The 22,351-nt window shown below is 40.0% G+C and overlaps 4 protein-coding genes across 15 annotated transcripts in view; 3 read left to right on the forward strand and 1 right to left on the reverse strand.

Annotated features, from left to right (window-relative positions):
* LOC147175002 (unconventional myosin-IXAb-like) overlaps positions 1-4,917 on the forward strand; it is a 123,476-nt gene extending 118,559 nt beyond the window's left edge. For all 11 annotated transcript variants that reach the window (XM_086072736.1, XM_086072739.1, XM_086072742.1 and 8 more), the window contains one exon: positions 743-4,917. In XM_086072736.1, coding sequence (XP_085928862.1) covers positions 743-1,128 — 386 coding nt within the window. In that variant the 3' untranslated portion in view covers positions 1,129-4,917. The remainder of the gene's footprint in view (positions 1-742) is intronic.
* Positions 4,918-6,452: 1,535 nt separating this feature from the next.
* Positions 6,453-9,894, forward strand: LOC147175004 (uncharacterized). The gene is made up of 3 exons (XM_086072550.1): positions 6,453-6,674; positions 6,776-6,821; positions 8,605-9,894. The coding sequence occupies exons 2-3, from the start codon at positions 6,776-6,778 to the stop codon at positions 9,123-9,125; spliced, it is 567 nt and encodes a 188-aa protein (XP_085928676.1). The 5' UTR covers positions 6,453-6,674; the 3' UTR covers positions 9,126-9,894.
* A 507-nt stretch (positions 9,895-10,401) lies between these two features.
* Positions 10,402-13,867, forward strand: LOC147175005 (uncharacterized). Of its 2 annotated transcripts, none has more exons than XR_015094567.1 (2): positions 10,402-10,652; positions 13,787-13,867. XR_015094567.1 is itself a non-coding variant. In XM_086073170.1 (2 exons), exons 1-2 carry the CDS (start codon positions 10,580-10,582, stop codon positions 12,350-12,352), a joined length of 729 nt encoding a protein of 242 aa, XP_085929296.1. In that variant the 5' UTR covers positions 10,402-10,579; the 3' UTR covers positions 12,353-12,467. The 2 variants fall into 2 exon arrangements, 1 of the variants encoding a protein (XP_085929296.1); XM_086073170.1 differs by lacking the exon at positions 13,787-13,867 and adding an exon at positions 11,697-12,467.
* mpi (mannose phosphate isomerase) lies at positions 13,210-22,322 on the reverse strand. The gene is made up of 8 exons (XM_086073166.1): positions 22,285-22,322; positions 21,396-21,523; positions 20,702-20,902; positions 19,222-19,363; positions 18,938-19,117; positions 18,657-18,830; positions 16,965-17,173; positions 13,210-16,900 (listed from the first exon to the last, which is right to left on the reverse strand). The coding sequence occupies exons 1-8, from the start codon at positions 22,298-22,300 to the stop codon at positions 16,682-16,684; spliced, it is 1,269 nt and encodes a 422-aa protein (XP_085929292.1). The 5' UTR covers positions 22,301-22,322; the 3' UTR covers positions 13,210-16,681.
* Positions 22,323-22,351: the final 29 nt, after the last annotated feature.

Raw genomic sequence — 22,351 nt, forward strand, 5'->3', positions numbered from 1 at the left:
AAGTGAGCAATGGTAGTACAATACATGAGAAACAGGGATTAGGTATGAGTCAAATATTCTTGCTCATTAGCATATGATGATATAAATTGTGAGAAATGCGGAAAAGTGAATGCAAGACATATAGATGCAAATATCCCCCACCCACCCAATTTTCTGTGGGCAATCTTATTAGCAAGTGCTATGCTACATTATTGCATTTTGGTGCAAAATTCTGGATCAAAGATTCTGCAGGAAAAAAATCAAGTGTCTGTCTGACCTTGTAAATTATGTGTCAAATTCAGTTTCAAATTTTTTTGATTTAAGTTTTTTGGTCAAAAATTGCGCTGAACAAATTCAGTGTAATTTTTTTAAAATTCATAGTAAAAACAAATCAAAAATGCTGCATTGTTTTAAAAATTGTAAATTCAGGTTAAAAATTTGTGTACAATTATTTTTAAAATGTATTAATAAAAATAAAATTACGTTTTTTTGGGCAAGAAATTATGCTGAACAAATTCAGTGTAAAAAAATCTGGTTCAAATTCAGTTTTAAAAATTCTAAATTCATGGTAAAAAGAAAATTATGTTTATTGTGTTTAAACTTTATTGTCAACATAAAAAAAAAACATTTTGCAATAGTTTCAAAAATTGTAAATTCAGGTTCAGGCTAACATAATAATTCATATTTTGAATTTCTTTAGTGTTCATAATTTAGATTCTAATCATCGTCCACATTCCGTATTCCAAACACTTGTCATCCACAGAGTCGGGCGCTTGTGGCTCCAGAAAATGGGAGCCGAAAAGCAGGCGACCTCTGCGCCGCCATCAAGACTCGGTAGACTCAGCCGACTCCGCCCCCACCATCACCTCCTCCCGCTCCAATCAACCGCCATCCGCCTCACCGTCCCCCCACTACCGCTTCCGCTCGTCGTCATCGGGGCCCCTGCTGGCCTCCTACGGCCCGGGAGGGGCCGCGGCGAGCGACACGCCCGAGTCGGAGCGGCGACCCGGGAAGAGCCGCCCCAGCCACCGACTCCGACTGAGCCGCAGTTCGCCGCGGGAGCCGTCGGGCGGACACCGCAGGGAGCCCGAGTTCGGCTCGGCGCCGCAGCAGCTGGTTCTGTACGGTAGCAACGAGTTTATGGTGTGACGACGGTCGGGCGGAAGGCGGCCTTGATTTTCAGGTTTGGCTGAGGCTGGTCACGGGGGTCGCCCCCGCGCGCCCCTCCTCGGCAGAGCAGGTGAGCACTGAGCCACAGCGCGGAAGAGAAGGAAGTGAGACCGAACGGCGGTGGGCCATCTTTCTTCTTCAGCTTGTAGCCATAACGGCTGAACTGCTCAGCTACGCTAAACTATGCTAAGCTAAGTGTGCTTGTCACGTTTACACACCAGCCGAGATGCTGCATGCTCGTCCGTTCGACTTCCTGTCAGCAAATTGCCGGACAACACGTCACAGCTGACACTTCACACTTTCAAAATATGGCGGGAGAGAATAGGGCTGAACAATAATCGTTTTGGGGTTTTTTGGTTTTAAGAAAATTCTATATTGCGATTGTATTAGGGCCACGTATAAATATATATTTTTTTAGAGAGGGGGTAGTTTTCCGAGAAAAAAAACTTGTAAATTTGCGAGTTTATAAGGTGGAAACTTTATAAAGTGGCAGATATGCGAGTTTTTTTCTCTGAATATTATCACCCCCCCCCCACTTTTTTTTAATACATGGCTCTAATACGCCGTCGTACAATTGCGTTTTAATATGCGATTATTTTTTTCTAAAAATACAAGCAATGCATTCATCTTTAATCTCATTATGTTAGAGGTTCGGTTTATGATAAAATAAAGGCAAATGAACCATGAATTAAATGAAAATCTTCAATTGGAGTCAACTTACTAAAACACTTTGACTTGTAGCCTTTTAAGCTTTCGCTACAACTTGACAAATTACTACTAAACAAGTGTAGCATAAACAAACTCAATAAATCATAAATCAGACAAATTTGTGTCTTTATCACGTCAACATTTCATATTTCATCAAATAATGATATGGAAATGTGGACTGTGCTTCCTAATAAGCACTGAACTATCTAGACACTGTAAAAAAAAATATATATATATATCAAATATACACATCATTAATCACTGCCATTGGCGGCTATAGACGTCAAAAATTCAATTGAACAATTTTTATTAGTTTAACATTTTTTTCCACTTTTGTTAACAAGAGTATGAAAACCTAGAATTTTTATTTAATTACAATAAAAAATTGTAATCATCTGACACCCCTAATTTTTTATATATTTTCTTTTTTTAATTATGGGCATCAGGCGATTAAATTTTTTCAATTGTTATGTGACAAAAAATGTGAAACTAATAGAAATAATTCAAATGAATTTTTGACGTCTAAAGCCGTCAATGGCAGTGAATGAGTTAAAAAATAAACACAACCTTTTTTTTTCTTTTTTCTTTTTTTTTATTGCAGCCTTTACGATTCGTAAATTGCAATTTGAATTTGATGAATTGTTCAGCCCTCGTAGAGATGTCGACTAAAATCATCCATTTCCTCAAGTGACCTGGAAGCTTTATTTACCATGAGAAGGAGCTTTTGCCGCACGTTGACGCCATGGTGATAAACATGAAGAAGCCAGCGCGGTGGCTGAGTGGTTAACACGTCCGCCTCACATTTCCGAGGTTCGATCACGCCTCCTCCTACTCCGTCCTCCCACATTCCAAAAGCATGCGCGTGGGCTCGTTTGCGGACTCCCAATTTGTCCGCAGGTGTGAATGTGAGCGCGAATGCCTGTTTGTCCTGCGCTTGGCTGGCGACCAGTCCGGGGCGAACACTTCGGGGACGGACTCGAGTGCTGTTGATGATTCCGATGACGTCCCGTAGGAAGAACTTGTACATAGAGCGCAAGTGAAACGCATTCATTCCAGTGCCACGCTTGTAAACATCATCAGTGTTATGACGTCGCCACTTGAATTTTTCTCCTCCTTTCAATTGTTGCTGTAATAACGTATGCTGTCATTGCGATATTATTGATATGCTAAGTTCCTGTTTGTTAACACTTAACAGGCTTTATCTGATTTGTTTCTTTCTTTTTTTGGGGGGACTGCGTAGATGACAGATCAGCTCACACACACACATGCACACATTTTATTTAACATACAAGTATTTGGACGATCAATCCACTTTCAGAGTTAAGTGAAGAGCTTTCACCCAAAAATATGACACGTTTAATGTAGGTATGATCTGCGTTTTATTTTTAAGTTAAATGAAATAAAACCCACTTGACTTAGGAGGCAGTAATTATTTAACGTACCACTAGAGGGAGCCCATGGTTTACTAACAATGATGTCATTTGGCCCTCATCTATGGCCGACCAAAACTGCCAAAATTAAAGTAATTAATAAATAAAAGTGAAAATATAAACGTATATGAAAAATATCATTCAAAAATTAAATACAAAAAAATAAATGGAAATAGTAATAAAAACAACAAAATATATATCATAAATAAAAGTAAAAATAAATACCAAAATAAACAAGATTAAAAAAAATAAATATAAAAATAAATGTTGAAATAAATACAAAAATAAATATAATAATAAAATAAATAGCTTTAAATATCAATCAATGAATAAAAATGCTCTGCTCTCACATGTATTCATTTCATGAATATTTTATTTTGTTAGTTTGCATTGCTGGAGCTCTCCATGCAAGCCGGCGAGACTTCCTTGTTCGCCGACCCGCTCACTCGACCATTGAAAGGCAGTTTCAACCCAAGACACGCTTAGGACCGCCCCCTCATTTGAATAACATTTCGACCTGACAGAGTGTATCCAGCATGAAATCAAAAAATGTCAGAGCGCAGCGTTTTTATTTGTTGATCTATATTAAGTTCTATTTATATATATATTTTTTTTTTTTATTTCACGTTGATTTTTATTTTTATTGTATTTTATATTTGAATCTTGTTTTTTTCATTTACTTTTATTTATTTATGGATATATAAATTTGTGTGTTTTTTAATTTCCATTTATATTTATTTTTTTGTATTTAACTTTTGAATTATATTTTTTATAGCATTTTTATTTTCACTTTTATTCATTTATTCATTTATTTATTTGTTAATTTTTTTTATTTTTATTTTTTTATTTTTTTTAAAGCTCTTCAATTAAAGCTGACAGCTTGATTGCCTTATTTCACACTGATAAAAGGCACTTGTCCAAATACTTCTGACTTCCTGCTCTTTTTTTTGTTTTAGCTCAACGACAGCGCTTCCGACCACTCGCCCCCCGCGGGCCCTCGTAGCATTTAATACGCACAAACCAAAAGACGTAGCATCCAAATAGTTGTCGGTATCGTGCAGTGAGGCTTCCAAAGGCCTCACCGGTAGCTGTGTATAAATAAATAACCACCGCCACAACTAGAACTGCAATATTTGTCTCTCTGTACGACACAAGTCAGTGTTTTTAAAGCAGCCTCAGTTGACTTCGCACACACGCACACAAAATGAGCTGAATGGACAAAAGTGTTCTGTATTATTTGTTCATGTCATATTGCATAACGTGCAGGAGGGGGGAAAAAGTGAATGTGTCACCGGAAGGCATGTTTTGCTTTCTCTGGTCTTTTGTTCCTCTTTTATACACAGTGTATGTACTGTATGTATGTAAGTATGTTTTATTTATGTCCACGTATACTGCGGTTTATTGGTTTCAAAGGATTTGTTATGAAGGATATATTATCCTGTGTACGATCAAGTGCGACAAGGCCAGGAAAGAAAATTGAAACAATGTTTTTGTCTGCGCCACTCTGGACATTGTTATTTACAAGGTGCAATTTGTGTTACTTTTTTTTTTTTTTTAATATATTATTTTAATGATACAAACATGTTTATGGTTGTAAGGAAAAAAATAAAAGGCTATTTGGGAAACGACATCACTGAATGTTACTGTTTACTTATTTACCGGGTGCCATTTTATCAGCAGAGGTGGCAAATCCAAAGTCCGGAAAGTAAAAAACCCTGCCATTGGTAATATAATTTGGTAAAATGCATGAATGTGTAAATCATCATTCTGGAAACATAAATGCAGCAGTAAATATTTATTTGAACAAATTAGCCTAAATGCTTGCTCCTCGAGGTGTCGATCTTGGCAAAGCGAGGCGTGTCGCTGGCCGTACCCAAACGCTTCAAAGAGCGAATGCTTAACATCATATGGTTCAAGCCATTTCCATCTCCTTATTTGAAAACCCGACCGAAAAGTATTGGCACAAACCTCCGAGTCGTACGCTAACGTGTATTTCTTGTAAGTTTCTGGGTTATATCAGTCTGTTGACCCCTGCCTGGTCCAGAGATCTTTAACCTTGTTAGACAACGACCGTAATTCTTGTGCCCCCTCTTTGAACCCTACATTCGGACACTCCAGTCGAGTCCTGTGTTTTTTCTTTTGAAAACTGATTAGATCATTTTAAGTTCTCTCTCTCTCTCTCTCTCTCTCTCTCTCTCTCTCTCTCTCTCTCTCTCTCTCTCTCTCTCTCTCTCTCTCTCTCTCTCTCTCTCTCTCTCTCTCTCTCTCGCTTTTCACTTGCTTTCTCTTTCCATTTCCCTGTCTTTGTCTCCCTCTCCCTTTCTCTTTCGTTTACCCTTTCTTTCTCCATGTCTCTTTCCTTTCACCTCTCTCTCCACTGCACTCCCACTCTTTCCTTTTCCTTCTCGCCCCCCCCCTCTACCCTCCCTCCCTCATTTCTCCCAGTCAGTTATCTCCATTTTATGTATTTTTTATTTTTAGTCACTGTATTTATTTTGCCCTCCATAATTCTGTGTCAAAACTACAAAATGTGTTAGGCTACCACTAGTTGCATGCAGGCTCCCTGTAGCAATATGCAAAAAAATAATTACTGTAGTAGTACACTTCAGTTGTATTTCACTTATATAAGCCTTTTATTTTTAACAGCTGCTTGTTTTGAAAATTTTTTTCAAGGTAAAATTGTTGTTGTTTTTGGTGCAATATATTCAAATTGGATCATTATTTATACGGTTTATTATTTCCCTATGTGCAAAATGCATAATGTTACAGTGGCTTAGAGTATCGTACATAATTTAGAGTAAACCCTCCTTGGTGTTATTTTTAATATTTTTTTTTTGTGGTACTTGGTGTCAAAGGTTTGAGAAGCAATGTTCTACAACAGCAGCAAAAGCAGCTATTAGGGAATAATAGTGTTTTGCTTTGGGAGCCTTTACGTTAGCTTATAGCTTAATGCTAACTGCCAGAACCGGAAATCTGTGTAGCCATCGTCCATCAATTATATTTGATATTGTAAAATTTACATTTATTCTGTCTATTAAAAAAAAGAAAGAAAAAAAGATATCGCTCCCATATATGGCATAGAGATCCTGTAGCCGTGCGTGCCTGCGCGTGCAGGCGAGTCTCATCAAGCTGCGTCACGGCAGCGGTGGACTCCAGTTCCCATCGTGCACCGCGACGAAAGCGAAACTAAAGGAAAAGAGCAGAAAAGTCGCCCGTTGAGAGGAAAACAACAGGGCGAGCGAAACGCTGATGCGCGGCCCAGATCGAGGGAAAGGAAAGGAAAACATCCCCCTTCGTCACAAATGAAAGCTGACTTTGACGCGGGGGCGCTATAAAAACTGCAACTTTGACACTTGCTCGACAGTTGACGCGAAACGCTTCTTCACGGTGAGTTGATTAGCTTCTTACGTTGTTGTTTTTTTTAGTGGTTGTTTTATATGATGACACGACTGTTATTTCAAAATGGGTTTGCTTTTTTTCTTCTACAGATGTCTTACACTGTGGTTTTCTTTGATCTGGAGACAACTGGACTGGGTATGGGACAAACCTGGCAACATAAAACTGTTTGATGACTTTCGATTTGCTATCAGCGTCAAACACATTTAAGATTATACGTGTTTATTTTTTTAATGCTGTTTTTATTCCTCAAAAGGTGTCCGACTATAAGCTCTCCGTGTATTAACATTAAAATGTGGTTACGTAATAGTAGTAAGTGTTACCCAAAAAGGAGAGGAGTTTAATTCCTAAAAAGTACATTTGATATCGTTGTACAATTGTAGAGTGTAATAACATTATACACAATTTGATGTCATAACGTTATTCACGGCTTGAACATAAGATTTTAAATACAGGGGAAAATATTAAAGGGTTACATTCAAAATGTAATACACATAAAAGTGGAAAAAATATTTTCATATTTAAAAAAATAAATTAATGAAAATGCCTTGTCCTCAACGTTAAATAAAACAAACTGTACCGGTAATTTAAAAAAAATGCTGTGCTTAAAAACTAAAGAAAGTACTGTACCGGATATTCTTTTAAAGAGAGTTTAAACTTCCAAGTTGCAAATGTAATTGATATACTCACATTTATTTTATTTTGTATTTATTTCAGGCATTCTTTTGTTTACCACTAGAGGGTGCTCACATACCACTAATGGCACTTGTACCAGAGGTTCACTGTTCTGAATGTATTTGTATTTAGTGCAATTATTGTTTTGTGTGCCACTAAAGGAGGCCCTAATAACCACTAGGGGTATTAATATCACACTTTCAGCAAAATTCTGCTTATTAAATTTCCCTGGCAATTGCTATTTAAAAGAAGTATGAAAAAACATGAATAAACGGGGTAAAAAAAAAAAAGATCAAGCAAGGTTATATATTTCTGGTTTATGTTTTACATGCTTAATGTATATATAAGTTGTTTATTTCTTGTTTGGGATTGTGTCCGATGTTTTTTTCATGTTGTGTCTTATAATTTCTTACTTTAAAAAATTGGTTATTTATTTATGATTTCACTTTTTTTCACACCTGAAGTTAAGGTCAAGTTAAGGAAAATAGGGTTTTTTGGGTTTTGTTTTTTTACCCTCAAACTGAAGCTCATACGCTGGCATGTTGAGCAATGCTGGCCCTCAGCCAAGTGTGAGCCAATGGCTTCGCAGCTCAAATTTCAGCCAATCGCGTTACATTTCTGTGTGGGCCAATGAGAAAACTGCCCAAAGATTAGCCAGTGAAGTTACAATTTGATGTGAACCAGTCACAGAACAGACAGAATAGTCCAAAAATAAATATGAAGTTGGACCTTCCTTAGTAAGAGCCAATCACGTTACAGCTTACTCTAAACCAGTTCTGTTGGCATTTTACAGTGAACCAATTCAATACAAACTTTTATTTTAATAAGACAAAAAATAAATGCCAACGTACTGAACTTAAAGGTTACTTAGGCACTGATTGTTTTGCATACAGTACCGGTACATTAAAGATAGCTACAGTATTATCAGTGAAGCTAACATATGTTTTTTGTACACAATGAATACAAAATAGTCCTAAATGACGATAATGTATGTGTTTATACACATTGAAGACAAGTCCGTCTTACTGTAAAGTGAAGTTAACGTGTCTGTTTTTGTACACCGTGAATACAGTTTAGTCTTCAGTGAAAGTGAAAGTTAATTTTTGTAAACATCGTCGACGGTTGAATCCGAAGTGAGGCTAACGCTTACCGCGTGTTTATGCGCACATTGTCCTGTGTCGAGCTACACACTGAAGATTTGTCTTCAGAAGCTGACCTACGTTTCTGGTCTCCCCCTTGCCTGCAGACACCGAAAGGTGCGACATCATCCAGATAGCAGCCGTCTGCGGCATGCGGGTCTTCAACGCCTACACCGTCCCCCGCTGCGCAATCTCCAAGGAAGCCGGCACGATCACAGGCTTCTCGGTGGTAAACGGCCTTCTGTTGCGCCACGACGAGGCCATGCCCACCGTCTCGCTCTCCCAAGCTCTCACCTCTTTCGTGGAGTTCCTGGGCTCTTTCCGCAAGCCCGTGTACCTGGCCGCCCACAACGCCAACCGCTTTGACACCCCCATCCTTCGGAGGATGCTGATAGAGTTCTCCCTCCTGCAGGAGTTTGAGAGGGCCGTGTCCAACTACCTGGACACCTTCCTACTCAGCAAGAGGATGTTCACCAATTTCTACAGCTACTCCTTGTCGTACATGGTGGAGCGCTTCCTGGGCAAGGCCTACGACGCCCACAACGCACTCGAGGACGCCAGGATGCTGCAGGAGGTCTTTCACGCGTGGAAACCGGGCAGGAATGCAGTGCTGAATTCTTTGATTTAGAGCATGTGTCAAACCTAAGGCCTGGAAGTCAGATTCGGCCCGCCAAATAATTTTTGGGCAAATCGTGTGTCTCATTAATGTTTCGTGAGTGGATTTGTGCTTTTCGCTCTGGCAGAAATTTTGTACCAAAATTTTTACATTTTTACATCTATAACCAGATATTTTTATATAAAGTGGCAAATTTGCGGGGGGGAAAACAAACTGGTAAATTTGCAACTTTATAAAGTGGCAAATTAGCAAGAAAAAAACTCATGAATTTGCCACTTAATAAAGTGGCAAATTTGCGAGTTTATAAAGTGGCAAATTAGCAAGAAAAAAACTCATGAATTTGCCACTTAATAAAGTGGCAAATTTGCGAGTTTATAAAGTGGCAAATTAGCAAGAAAAAAACTCATGAATTTGCCACTTAATAAAGTGGCAAATTTGCGAGTTTATAAAGTGGCAAATTAACAAGTAAAAAAACTCGTAAATTTGCCAGTTAATAAAGTGGCAAGTTTGCAAGAAAAAAACTCGTAAAGTGGCAAATTTGCCACTTTATAAACTTTTCACCTTATAAATTGGCAAATATAAAATATAAACTTACAAATGTCTACTTAACCACTAAATTTTGGTTCCATATTTCACTTTTCTATCATTTGATATTGCACTATTCATAACATATTTTATGAAACTATTATGCTAATGAAATGAGATGCTTTGTGTTTTCATTTGAAATTGACTTTACATATATCTATTTTATTATATCATTAAAATGATTTTTATCCCATGAGCCTCTGTGTTGTTATGTGAAGTAGAATTAAACGAGTAATGATGATTTTAAAAAACTCTTGATCGTAAGTTACATAAATTGGTTTATCGTACTTTCAAAATTTCCCCCATGTTAGGTATTTGTCTTGTATTCATTTCTATTCTATTGTGCTCCTCACTCACACACATTTTTAGACCTGACATTTTCGTGTTTAATTTTTATTTTATTTTTCTATTTTCCCAACTCATTTTGGTCCTTTACAATCTGGTTCGGACCAGTTTTTCTCTACATTCTCAGTTTGTATATACAGTGCAAAATGTTTTTACTAAAAACTCATGACATAAATAGATTGTGTTTTTAGGGGAATTAAATTGATTAATGGCATTTATTGGGAAAATTTATAAAAATAATTACGAAGCACAACGAATAAGAATTCGAATCTGGAGACTGAATTTCACTCGTTTGCCACCTGGAGGCGGCCAAGCGTTCTTTTGTAGCCAACAGCATAGAAAACACGAAGAAGAACGCTTCCTCGTTTCAAAATGAAGGAGGGAAGAAAGATTGTTTTGAAAAATCAAGCTGGCTATAAATTGTACTGTTGCCGTCGTCATGTTTTAGGCCAAATACTGGATTAGTGTTTTTTTTTCTTTGTGACTAAAGTTTAAGCTTTCAAACGTTTTGTGTCGAGGGAACGTTTAAAAGCACGATGCAGACGTCGGGGGCAGATGGCTCCTCGCAGCAAACAATTGTTTTCTTCGACTTGGAGACAACTGGATTTGGTAAGATATTTTGTGAGCTACAGTAGAAACTTGTGTATTAAACATACTCTATACACTACTCTACTATAGTTACCTGAGTACAAGTGGTTGTTTCCCCCCCTAATGGATAATTTGCTGTGACCGGCAACTCGCCAGCCTAACGCTATTTTACCGTGAATCGCGCGAGAACTTCAATGTATGGCAGTATGTGTGGCAGGCAAGAACCGCGCCCGGTGCATTGACCAAATATTTAATTTTATTTTTTAGTATTGCTGTAATAAATTTGTTGTTGTTTTTTTTTTACTTAAAAGGAAATCAGTTTATTATTATTTTGTCTCAAAAGCTGAAGTTGTAAACATTTACACTGTATGGAATTTTCATAATAGCATTCGGTGTCAATGAGTTGTTTATAATGACTCAACTCAACCCAAAAGTCACAAAATTTGGAGAGATTTGTTTTTCAATGGACAGTATTATGTTAAGAGTTTTTTTTTTTTAAAGCTTAAAAGTATTTCTTTTGGGGTTGTTTTCAAACACACAAAAAAGGAAAATATGCATGCATGTTATTTATGCCATGCTGCTGTAGTCCTCCATGAAAGCAGACTGATGATCTTAAGTCTTGAATCAAAATGCCAATATTTGCTTTTAATTTGGAAAACAACGAACAACATTTTCGCCTATTTTCTGACATGGTAGAGACCAGACCAATAACAGAATCACATTTATTTGTGCCTTTTCTGCACAGGTCAATTTGAAGTCATGTCCTGTTTTTGGATGAAGCGATGGAAAATTAAATCCTGTTTTAACTTTTTTTTTTTTATCCAGTTAATGGATAAATCAACAAAAGAATCCGCAGATTCTTAAAGTAATTGTTAGTCATAGCCCAAAAACCAAAACAAAATGTGCCTGCGAGGTGCAGGTATTATTTTTGTCCTCTTGGGGTCGCCATCCTCACGTTCTACACTATTGTATCTGTGGCTTTAAAAGGCGGGGTCAAGCCAGGTTTACGTGGTTTTGGTTGGTCAGACTCATCATTGGACGTTATGCGGGTGTCGTCGTCATCAGGTCCGGCGTGCCAGCTGGTTCAGCTGGCCGCGGTGAGCGGAAGCCGCTCTCTCAACCTCTACACGGTTCCTCGCTGTCGAATTGAACCGGGCGCCGCCAAAGTGACGGGCCTCAGGGTTCGGCGGCGCCAGCTCTACCTCCACCGCCGCCCCGTCCCCACCAGCCCCCTACAGGACGTGCTGCTTTCCTTCATCGCCTTCCTGCGAGCGCTGGGACGCCCCCTGCTGGCGGGCCACAACATCCGCCGCTTCGACTGCCGGCTGCTGGCCCGAGCCTTGGACGAGACGTGCCTCCGGACGCAGTTCGAAGGTTCCGTCGCCGGCTGCGTGGACACGCTGCCGCTGGCCCGGGAGGTGCTGAAGGATTGCGGCATGCGCAGCTTCAAGCAGGAGCACCTGGTGAAGGAGCTGATGGGCGTGGACTACAAGGCTCACGACGCTTTGGAGGACGTGCGCTCTTTGCAGACGCTTTACTACGTGCTGCAACCCAAGCCGGAGGTGGTCGCACGCTGCACGTTCAGTCTGAGTGACGTGCAGGAGGTCGTCAAGGAGGCGGCCAGAGATCCCAAAGGCAAGCAATGTCTGCTGCCAGGACAGCGCCTCCTTTGGCAGCACCTGGAACGACCGGTGAAGGACACGGACGGGAACGCCTCATAGCGCTACAGAACTTAGCGTTGACATTGTTGACAAAATGTTTTGATAAATCCTACTACATTGTTTTTCTACTGTCAAATGAATTTAATAAATGCTATTAAGTTTCTTGAGAAAATAAGTTTGTTCCTGACTTTTCTATTCACAGGTTTATGACCAAAAAGTGGAGAAAACTATATATATATTATATATTATATTAAACATTAAAGTATGTTATTAATACGTTTTCCTTATACATCATATTGAGTTGTAGATAAATAAGAACACAGCAACTGCAAATAATTTAGAATTAAGGATTATTGTTTTGCAATAATTAGATTTTTGGGCCAAGCATGCATGCTTTCTTTTATGTAAGGATTATATTGTTGTTGCATCTCAGCTCCATAAGGGGGCATTAATTCCCCCCATACCAGATCCGTATGTATAGAGTTTGGCCAACTCTGCTTCGGCAGGGTAACAAGATGGCGTCCATATGTCATGTGACCAGCAGTTGACCAATACAAACTCTATGGCTCTGCTCCATACAACTCCAATGATTGACGTACATACCTTTAAGTAATAGAAAACCGTTTCACTTCACAATTTTTTTGGGTGGGGGGGCTTGTCCTATCCCCCCAGCAATGTAGCGTATATGCAACCGTATAATTTTCAATGACGTCATGTAACATGCCCCCCCCCCCCCCACGAGTTTGAGCAATTCTGCATAATCACATTTAGATTCATACTGTGTTTGACTAACATTAACTAAGTAAGAATGTCCGACCGTCTATTGTTGGCAGAAAACAAACTAAAATGTTGTCTTTATATATCAGTTAAAAAAAAATAAAAAATTGTGGGAGTCATGAATTTAAAAAGAAACAAAACTCGATACACAGGCTTTTATTGAACCACTTTGACATGATTTTTATTAATTTTTTCCCGTTCCCATGCTACAGGCGAGGCCTTGCGCCAAAATGCTCGCAACCACGGAGGGATTCAAGTCAACTACAAGGCATTGACACACTCAGAAACAAAAACACAGCTAAAATGACTTCAGTGTGTGCAAAGTGCAATTTAGATTGGTAACAAACGAAAAGCTGAGCTACAGTGAAAGAAAAATATGGCAGTAACTTTTAGGTGACACAAACTTTTGCTGTTTTAAACGATACAGCTGACGGGACAGGAGCACGTCAAATACGACACCAATGAAGGAAAAAAAACATCACGAGTGAAATAACTTCCGGCTGCTTGGAACAAAGTGCACTTGTTGGCCAACAAGAAATAGAAGTTTGCATGTTTTGACAAGAACAAAATAAACAACATTTGACTAAACTTGATGCAGCATTTTGTACTTTGCTCTTGTTGGTCATGCGTTGTTGGATTTGTTTTACAGTAGTACATATTTCCTGAATTAATTTTTTCCCCCCCTCTCCTTTTTTTTTTTTTTTTTAATTAATACAGTGGAACACCCAAAGAAGAAGCATGTGACGATAACCATAGAACTGGAACAGTGAACATTGACCAGAGAAGCTTGACAAACACAGGTAAGCATTATTTACACTTGTTATGTTTTACTGCTTTTTAAAAAAAAAAAATTAGGATTGGGCAAGTACTGATACCAGGTATCATCGTATCAGGCTGAATTTGAACTCATTTGCTCCCAAAAACGTAGAAATATGTTCTATTTTAAATATTACCATGCTTCCAAAGACGTATTTATACGATTGTTTTTTTTTTTTATGCTAGAGCATACAGAAGGCTTTGATGCAGCCTCTGAACTGAAGAGATCGCTTGTAGCAGAGGTAGTTATTACAAAAACGGCCAGCAGGTGGCAGCAGAATATAAGAGACCAACCAAAGCCATTTTGCAAAAAGCTCTTTTTGTCAGTGTTTTCAACAAGAATGTGAATTTTGATTAAAATTGGCTATATTCTAATGCTGATTGCTGCAAAACAGAATCAGAAATATATTCCTTTTTTTCCTTTGATATCAAAAGTACTTGCGGTTTCGGTGAATTACCAAAAGAGTGAATATTCATGCTGGTATCGGTCTGTAAAAAAAATGGAATCGAACATCCCTAAAATTTGCACTTTTATTAGTTAAAAATGTTAAAATTAAGGCTGCAAGATATATATATATATTTTTTTAATATTGCGTAATATTGTCCGCTTGAGGTTGTCATCCTCACATTGCACCCTAATATATGACTTTGAGTGTGTGTGGCTTGGGCCTAACCCGGTGAGTGATGTGGGAGCCAGCGAAAGAGTGTTGGGGGCGTGAGACTGCGGTAACGTTACTCCCTGTGAAAAAAATATCGCTGCAAAGCTTCGGGGCAGCTTAATTTTTATTTTTTTTTTGCAATTGGATTATTAAATGAATCATTTCAGCCCTAGAATGTATTAAAGTTTACTAATAATTTTTTTTAATGAGAACAATGTGAAGTCAACCAACTTTGGAGGTTCGAAAATGAATTTTAGTAAAAGTATTTAGGTAACAAGCAGTAGTCAATCCTCAGTACAGACATTCATCCAAACGTACACTTATGAGACATGCATCAAGCATCTCGTCAACTCTTGATGCATTAACAAGCCAAATGCAAAGAAATAGTCGAGTGTTCACATTTCCATATTCAGCAGCGTTCGTCCGCATTTTGCCATACAGGCAAAATTTTCAGTTCACATTCTGCATGCACGCCTTTCTGCGTTATGTCGCATTTTGACAACATCATTCTGCATTCCTCATCCGATTTGACGTATTTTAACGCGATGCCACATTTTAAACATGTTTCGCATTCTATACTTGTGTAAATCTTTTGTGTAAATATTCGTCTGTATTCTGCACTAGCATGTTTCAGCATTCTGCACCAATAATGTTTTTGCGTTTTCAACTCGTTCAAATGATCCTGCATTCTTTGTTTAAACATCTTTCCGCATTGTCATCATAATAAAAATCGTTTATCATTTAGTACGATTCAGAATCGATTTTAAAAAGTCCCAAAATCGATTTTAATGAAATTATTGTATACTGTCTTGCCCTTGTTTGTGTGTGCCTTTATTGGGAGCGCTGTTGATGTTGTACCCGATTTGGCCACTTAAGGGCAGTGTGGTTCCGCGCGTTCTGATACACAGTTAAGTTGTAGCCACATTAAGAGAGTAGAAGGAAAAAGTCACGCTCAAGTTATGCCAATAAAAGTTATTTTTTTCAGCGTGGAGCCGTTCTTTTGAGTGATAAAAGTGCCGCGAGTAGCGCGCTAATCAGCATTAGCCAGTCAGACTTCAGTAGATCATTACAATTCCTTGCACATCTATAGATTGAAGCAAAAATCATTGTCAATCAAATCACTTTGAATCAAAAAATCCGCTCTCAATCGAAAATCGATTCTGAATTGAATCGCACATCCAAAAATCGGAATCGAATCGTGAGACATTCAAAGATTCCCATGATTAATGTTAAGATGCTTCTCTGTATACATTCCTGCAGCGTTTTGTGCGCATGGCCGTTCTTTTGAGTGATAAAAGTGCCGCGAGTAGCGCGCTAATTAGCATTAGCGAGTCAGACTGGAGTAGATCGTGACGATTCTTTGCTCATCTATAAATTGATTGTCAATCAAATCATTTGGAATCAAAAATTGCTCAGAAAAATTGATTCTGAGTCGAATCGCAGACTGTGAAAGATTCCCACCCCTACATCATAATGTGACCAAGCTGTCTTCTATGGGATTGAGAACCGATTCGTGCATTCCGCGCCAACGTAGAGCTTCCCACATTTCTATCTAGTCTTAATAATGTTGACCCGTTGTCTCAGCATTATGCTTCCGTCCGTTTCATTATTTTACACCTTTTTCGAAAACGTTTCAGTTCCCGAGTGTCCCTTCAGCGTGAACGTGTTAGCAAACATCAGTAAAAAATAAAGCAACCCTGTTTGTGAAAGTCTGGAGGTCCAGACGACATTGACGTGTGCTTTTAACCATATTGTGACGGATGAAGAGTGAGAAGATGTTCCGTGCGCTTCGTGGAACGTCTTCTCACCATCAGCTGCTACTCGGTCATCTTCAGCAACCCAGAGTCTGACAAAGTAGCAATATTTCCCCCCCCCAAATTTTCCCTCCGAGGGCCGCATATAGAAAAATCGACGGATGCAACGACCATTTTGACTTTTTTTTCAATAAACACGCTAAAATCAATTCATCAAGCAATGTGTACGTGTTAACTTTAAGGTTCCAGTGATTGAACCATTGTGCAAGTGTTTTTTTTTTCTTCTTCCTCTAAGCACCTGTCAAATGTTGATGTACACGATTTGCACTAAGGTAGCTAACGTCGGAGTCTAAAATCTCGCTCGCACGCACGCACGCCACTCCTTACAGGAGGCAGCAGGCCCGAAACATGGTCGCACCCGCCGGCGAGGTGACGCGCAGCGGTACGCTCTCATTGGCCGACACAAACAAAACACTGCCGCGCCTCAGGCTGACGTCAGACAGCGCGGCGGCCGAGCTGGCGGTGGCGTCGCCTTCGATGACCAGCAGGATGCTGGCGCTGTCGACGGGCGCCAGCGTGTACTGCTTCATGGAGCTCGGCACCTGGAGAAGAGACGTCAGTACTCTGCTCTCCGAGTATCTCAAAATGACTCTTTTTTTCTCTCACCTGTATCCTCATGACGGTGAAGTCGGGCACGGGGGGGTCGTAGACGGTGACGCAAGGGTCTGAGGGGTCCTGAACTGGCGGGAAAATCTTGGCGGCGGAAGGGCTCGGGCTGTAGTTGAGCATCTCGCAAAGCGTGTTGACGTCGATGTACTTCGGGGTCAGGCCGGCTCTCACCGTGTTGTCGGAGCATGCCATGCACTCGATGCAATCTGATACCAGACAAAATGTCGTCACAAGATGAACCCATTCACTGCCATTGACGGCTATAGACGTCAAAAATTCATGTTAATATTTCTATTAGTTAAAAAAAAAAAATCCATTTTGTTACTTCTTTTTTAATCTTTTTTTTTTAAGAAAATATTATTAAAAATTAGGGGCGTCAGGCAATTACAATTTTTTATTGTAATTGATCTCATGACATCGCTAGTTATTTTATTTATTTATTTTAAAATAAAATACATATATTTTTAAAGAAAAGATTATAAAAAATTAGGGGCATTAAGCGATTAAAATTTGGAATCGTAATTAATCGCATGACTTCACTAATTAAGTCACGATTAATCACCAATTTTATATCTGTTCTAAATGTACAATAAAACAACATTTCTAGGTTTTCATACTCTTGTTAACAAAAGTGGAAAAACATGTCAAACTAATAGAAATAGTTCAAATTAATTTTTGACGTCTACAGCCGTCAATGGCAGTGAATGAGTTCAAATGAAAATAAACCTTAAACATTTCTTGACAATATGTTACATGTGACTTCACTATTCTAAACATGACATTCTGATGAATATTACATTTGTGGAATATGAGTTATAAAGCAAAATCCAGCCAGTTTGGGGGCGGCCATTTTGGCACTTGCCGCTCAGGTCTCAGGTAACAACCAATCACAGCTCAGCTTGAGAAAACAGGTAAACTGTGTTTGTTTTGTCGTTGCCTGAGCCTTTGAGATGGATCAACGGCTGGATTTTGCTGCTTAACTCATATTCCACTAACACAATATCAACCAGAATACCATATTTAGACTTGTGCATCATCCAGCTGACATGTCACTATGATGCAGCACCGATTTGGGGTCAATAGGTCACATGACCTGGAAGCTATTGAGCAAAAATGCAAATTATTATTATTTTTTTTAATGAGTAGATATCTAATATTAAAAAAATAAGGTGTGCATCATCCAGCCGACAAGTCACTATGATGCAGCAACAATTTGGGGTCAATAGGTCAAATGACCTGGAAGCTATTGAGCAAAAATGCTAATATTTACAGGGAAAAACATAAAAATTAGAGCTCAAATGAAAAAATAACGGGTGTGCATCATCCAGCCGACATGCTGCTATGATGATTTGAGGTCAATAGGTCACATGACCAGGAAGCTATTGAGAAAAAAAAAACGCTAATATTTACAGGGAAAAAAATATTTAAAATGAGTGGATATCTAATATTAAAAAAAATAAGAGGTGCGCATCATCCAGCCGACATGTCACTATGATGCAGCACCAATTTGGGGTCAATAGGTCACATGACCAGGAAGCTATTGAGCAAAAACGCTAACATTTACAGGAAAAAAATGTTAGCTGGTTGGTAGGGTTGCAAAACTCTTTTCAAAATTGGACTTTTTAAATTGATAACATTCCCCACCTTAACTTCTCGTGGAAATGAGTAAGCTTATTGCCTACCACTGACCTCCGTTCAGGTAAGCGTGAGGTTCATTAGCTCCAAGGAACATGGCCTGGTTGGGACCCAAGAGCATATGGTTGAGGAAGTAGATGGAGAAGCAGCCGATGTCGCCGGGGTACTGGGAATGGAGGCGGAGCAACAGCTCGCCGTTACTACTCGCTGTGTCCTTGCCTGCCGCGCCTACACAAACGCAAATTATTTATAATAATCGTTACGAGATATTTCTCCTCCCGAAAATGGTCGTCTTATGCGGTTTGTGAAACTTGATTTGGTGGAGGAGCGCTCACCTTCTTCAGTGACTCTCTTCACCAGCATGTTGAGTTGATCCACAAACACTTTCTTCTCGCAGTTCATCATCCTGGTGAAACACTTCTTCAGCGCCTGCCTGGTCCGCCCCGCGTCTCCCGCGCCGCGGCGCAGCTCCTCGGCCGCTTCGTTGCCCACCAGAGCGCGAAACTCCGCTACAGCTAAACACGTCGCATTAAAAGAGGTTATGTTTTGTTTTGACGCTTTCTCTGTTTTAAAAACCTTTGACCCCTTAAAAATTGGCCCAAATTCTCGCCAGACTTACACTTGAGGAATCCGAGGATCTCCTCCACTGGTCTGAAGCCGCAGAGGCCTTGGAAGTGTGTGAGAGCGATGGCCATCTCTGGCTTGTGGTTGTTGTCTGGGTAGTGCTGTGGAAACTGAGCATGGAGACGAGCGGCTAACTCCTAAACACAACACAGAAAATGGTCAGCAGGCTTTTTCAAAGTGCTAAGAAAGTGTCCATCGTCCACGTATGCTTCAATTCACATTAGTTCTCTGGATTTTTAAAAAAAAATCAAAAGTAGGGATGGACCGATTAGCGGTGCCGATATTTGGCATTTTGACAAATTTCGGCATCTTGCCTTTTTTACGAATCTGAAGGCTGAGCGGCGAATGCTTGTGAAGGTAGCAAATTTAGGATTTTCATCAGAATTTGTAAGATGTTCAACAGACAGTTTTTACTTGTCGCAAAGACATTTCGGACATATTTCAGACAATTTTTTCACTGTCTGCGAAGATCTTCTGAAACCAAACAAAACCCCCAAACAAGCTGCATTCGCATGCATTTGTCGCTCAGTGAGATACAGGGAACTTTCCATTTATGGATTTATTTGAATTTCCCCTCTCTAAAAATGATGCAGACACTTTTTATTTTGAAAAAAAATAAAATAAAATGAAGAAATTATGTTGAAATTTTAGAACTACTTACTTGCTTAGTTCTTAATTTAGCTAACACATGCTGATGACCATTTGAAGCTCCCTGCAGTTTTTGTTATAATTTTTTGTAATCAAAACTGTCAATTCTTTACATGTTTAAAATTAAAACTTTTTTTATGCTCATATTTTCTCTTTTACGGCAAATGAATATCGGCTTGAAATATCGGTTATCGTCTCTTTGACGACTAATAATCCCATATCCGTCTATCACTAATCAAAAAGGTTAATGTCGTTTCTAACGGCTGCCTTTTTGTGTTGTTAACACGCTGGCGGGATTAAAGTCACATGCGCCAATCCTCATTGTAGTTCCTCTGACGTGTGACGTCATCGTGTGGGTCGTGCAGCCAATCAGGTGCCTGTTTATACAATACAGTCACCCGATTGGCCGCATAACACGGACCCGGAAGTGAAAGCACTGCAACGCAACAACAAAATCACATTTCAAGCGGAACGGATCATTATTTTACAGCGAAACAAGACCATGACGGTAGAAAGGAATTTTGAATACTTTGACTATTATCACATCCCTATTTATTACATTTTTTTCTTCAACGTCATCTGGCGGACGGATATAATTGGCGGCGGGCCAATATTGTAATAAGGTTGCCGACCCCTGCTCTCGATTGTCCATGTGACTACTGAAAGTAAACGTTTGTCTGTATGGACTCTGCGATTGGCAACCAAAGGAAGTATTCAGCCTCTGTTTCTACCTCTAAAGATGGAAAATTCCGGTGTGGCTGTCCTCACATAAATGCCAGTTGGTGTGTGTGTGTGTGTGGGGGGGGGGGGGGGGGGTGTATACTTACTCTATTGGGGTGCGCCTGTATGGACAAGGCGGTGTTCACGGAGAGCACTTTGAAGAGGAAGGGTAGTTGGCCCTGGAAGGTGTCCTTGACCTTGGAGCCCAGACATGCTGGGAAGTGGGCGATCCACTGACCCAGCGTGGTCTGCGCGATCCGGTTGTCTTTGATCTGGGCGTCGCCCTTTGGGTGGGCGCCCATCCACAGCTGAAAAAGGCAGAAATGACGATGACGCGATCACGCTCGGGTTACGGGGACTTTGGAAGCACAGTCAATAAAGTAAATAACCTCTTATTGGGTTTGCAGGCTCCGCATACTGTATATTGTACCGAATCCACAAAAACATAGCGCGGTTGTCAAAGGAGAAGTAGGTAGCCACAAAAAGAGGACTTATCATCTGTCTTACGTCTTTGCAAAACATACTTAAGAGTTAATAATTTAGATGCACGCTGAGCTCAAGTTAAAATGTGACACCATGGCCCTCGGAAACATAATTCAGCGTTTTCATCATGTGACTGTGTCGCCCGTACTGCGTGAAAATGTCAGTGCACCGGTAAACGAATTCATGACCTTCAACAACAAACCCCACGGGGGGCTGCCTTGGTGCTAAATAAAGAGCGTCAGTGAAGACAGTATTAGCCACGGCCATATTGTCTTGGCTGCTTGTGGGCGGTGATGGACAATATTATATTCCATGTACCTCTGCGTAAGGTTCGCCATCCTCGATGACGGCCAACGGGTCCCCGCCAAGCACCAGTTTGGCCACTTCGCTGTCCAGTCCCACCTTTCCCCATGCATAGTTCTGCACCGCACAGGTCAGGGGAAACACTAAAATAGGGGGGGGGGGGGGGGGGGGGGAAGAAAGCCAGCGTTGTTTAGAACACAACCTTCTTTTTTATGCTGCAAATATCGCAAACGGAAACAAAGTTAATGGGTGAAAACCCGGAAGTCCCGCCTCCTCCGTGGCATGTAGTCCATTGCTACTGCTGCTCTTGCAATAGTTTGCCTTCAATAACAATAGCCTCTTGGAGCACGATATCAGCGCCTGATACCAGAAGTACACATTTCTAAGTACATCTCCGTCGTCGGTACGCAACTACGTCGTAAACTGAGGTGCCTATCAAATTATCAGCACGCTAAAATCGGTATTGACAGTCTCCTTGGCTGCAATATCGTCGTAAATAATTACATGATTCTTGAAAGAAGAAAAAAAGTAATAATAGAATTTAGTGTGTAGCAGCGGGAATACATTGATGCGGCGGGGGTGCGGTGATTGACAGATGGGGGGGGGGGCACGAATAAGCAGATTTGAGCACAATCCACACACGCTAAACTAGCACACTGTCCGCGTTCAATGACCTCGCGGTTGTTTTAAAACAACAGAAAAGTATCTGGTTACTTCATAAGGATGGAACAGAATGGCTAGCTAGCAAACTAGCTACCGAGTTAGTCAACGTTAGGTTCGCTTTAAAAAAAAAAAAAAAAAAACTACCACTTTTTGCTTGACACAATCAAATTAGCTTGAGGGCTTTAAAAAGCATCCTGTTGTTGAATGCTTTGACAGAATTAAGAGGAGATGCGGAGCTCACCTCTTACTTCCTCCATGACTGCGACCGTGCTGTCACTCAAGTGGTGACGTCACGCAGTTTCGACAGC

This window comes from Leptonotus elevatus, chromosome 4, assembly GCF_054856555.1.
Source record: "Leptonotus elevatus isolate MCC_2025b chromosome 4, RoL_Lele_1.0, whole genome shotgun sequence".
NCBI lineage: Eukaryota > Metazoa > Chordata > Actinopteri > Syngnathiformes > Syngnathidae > Leptonotus > Leptonotus elevatus.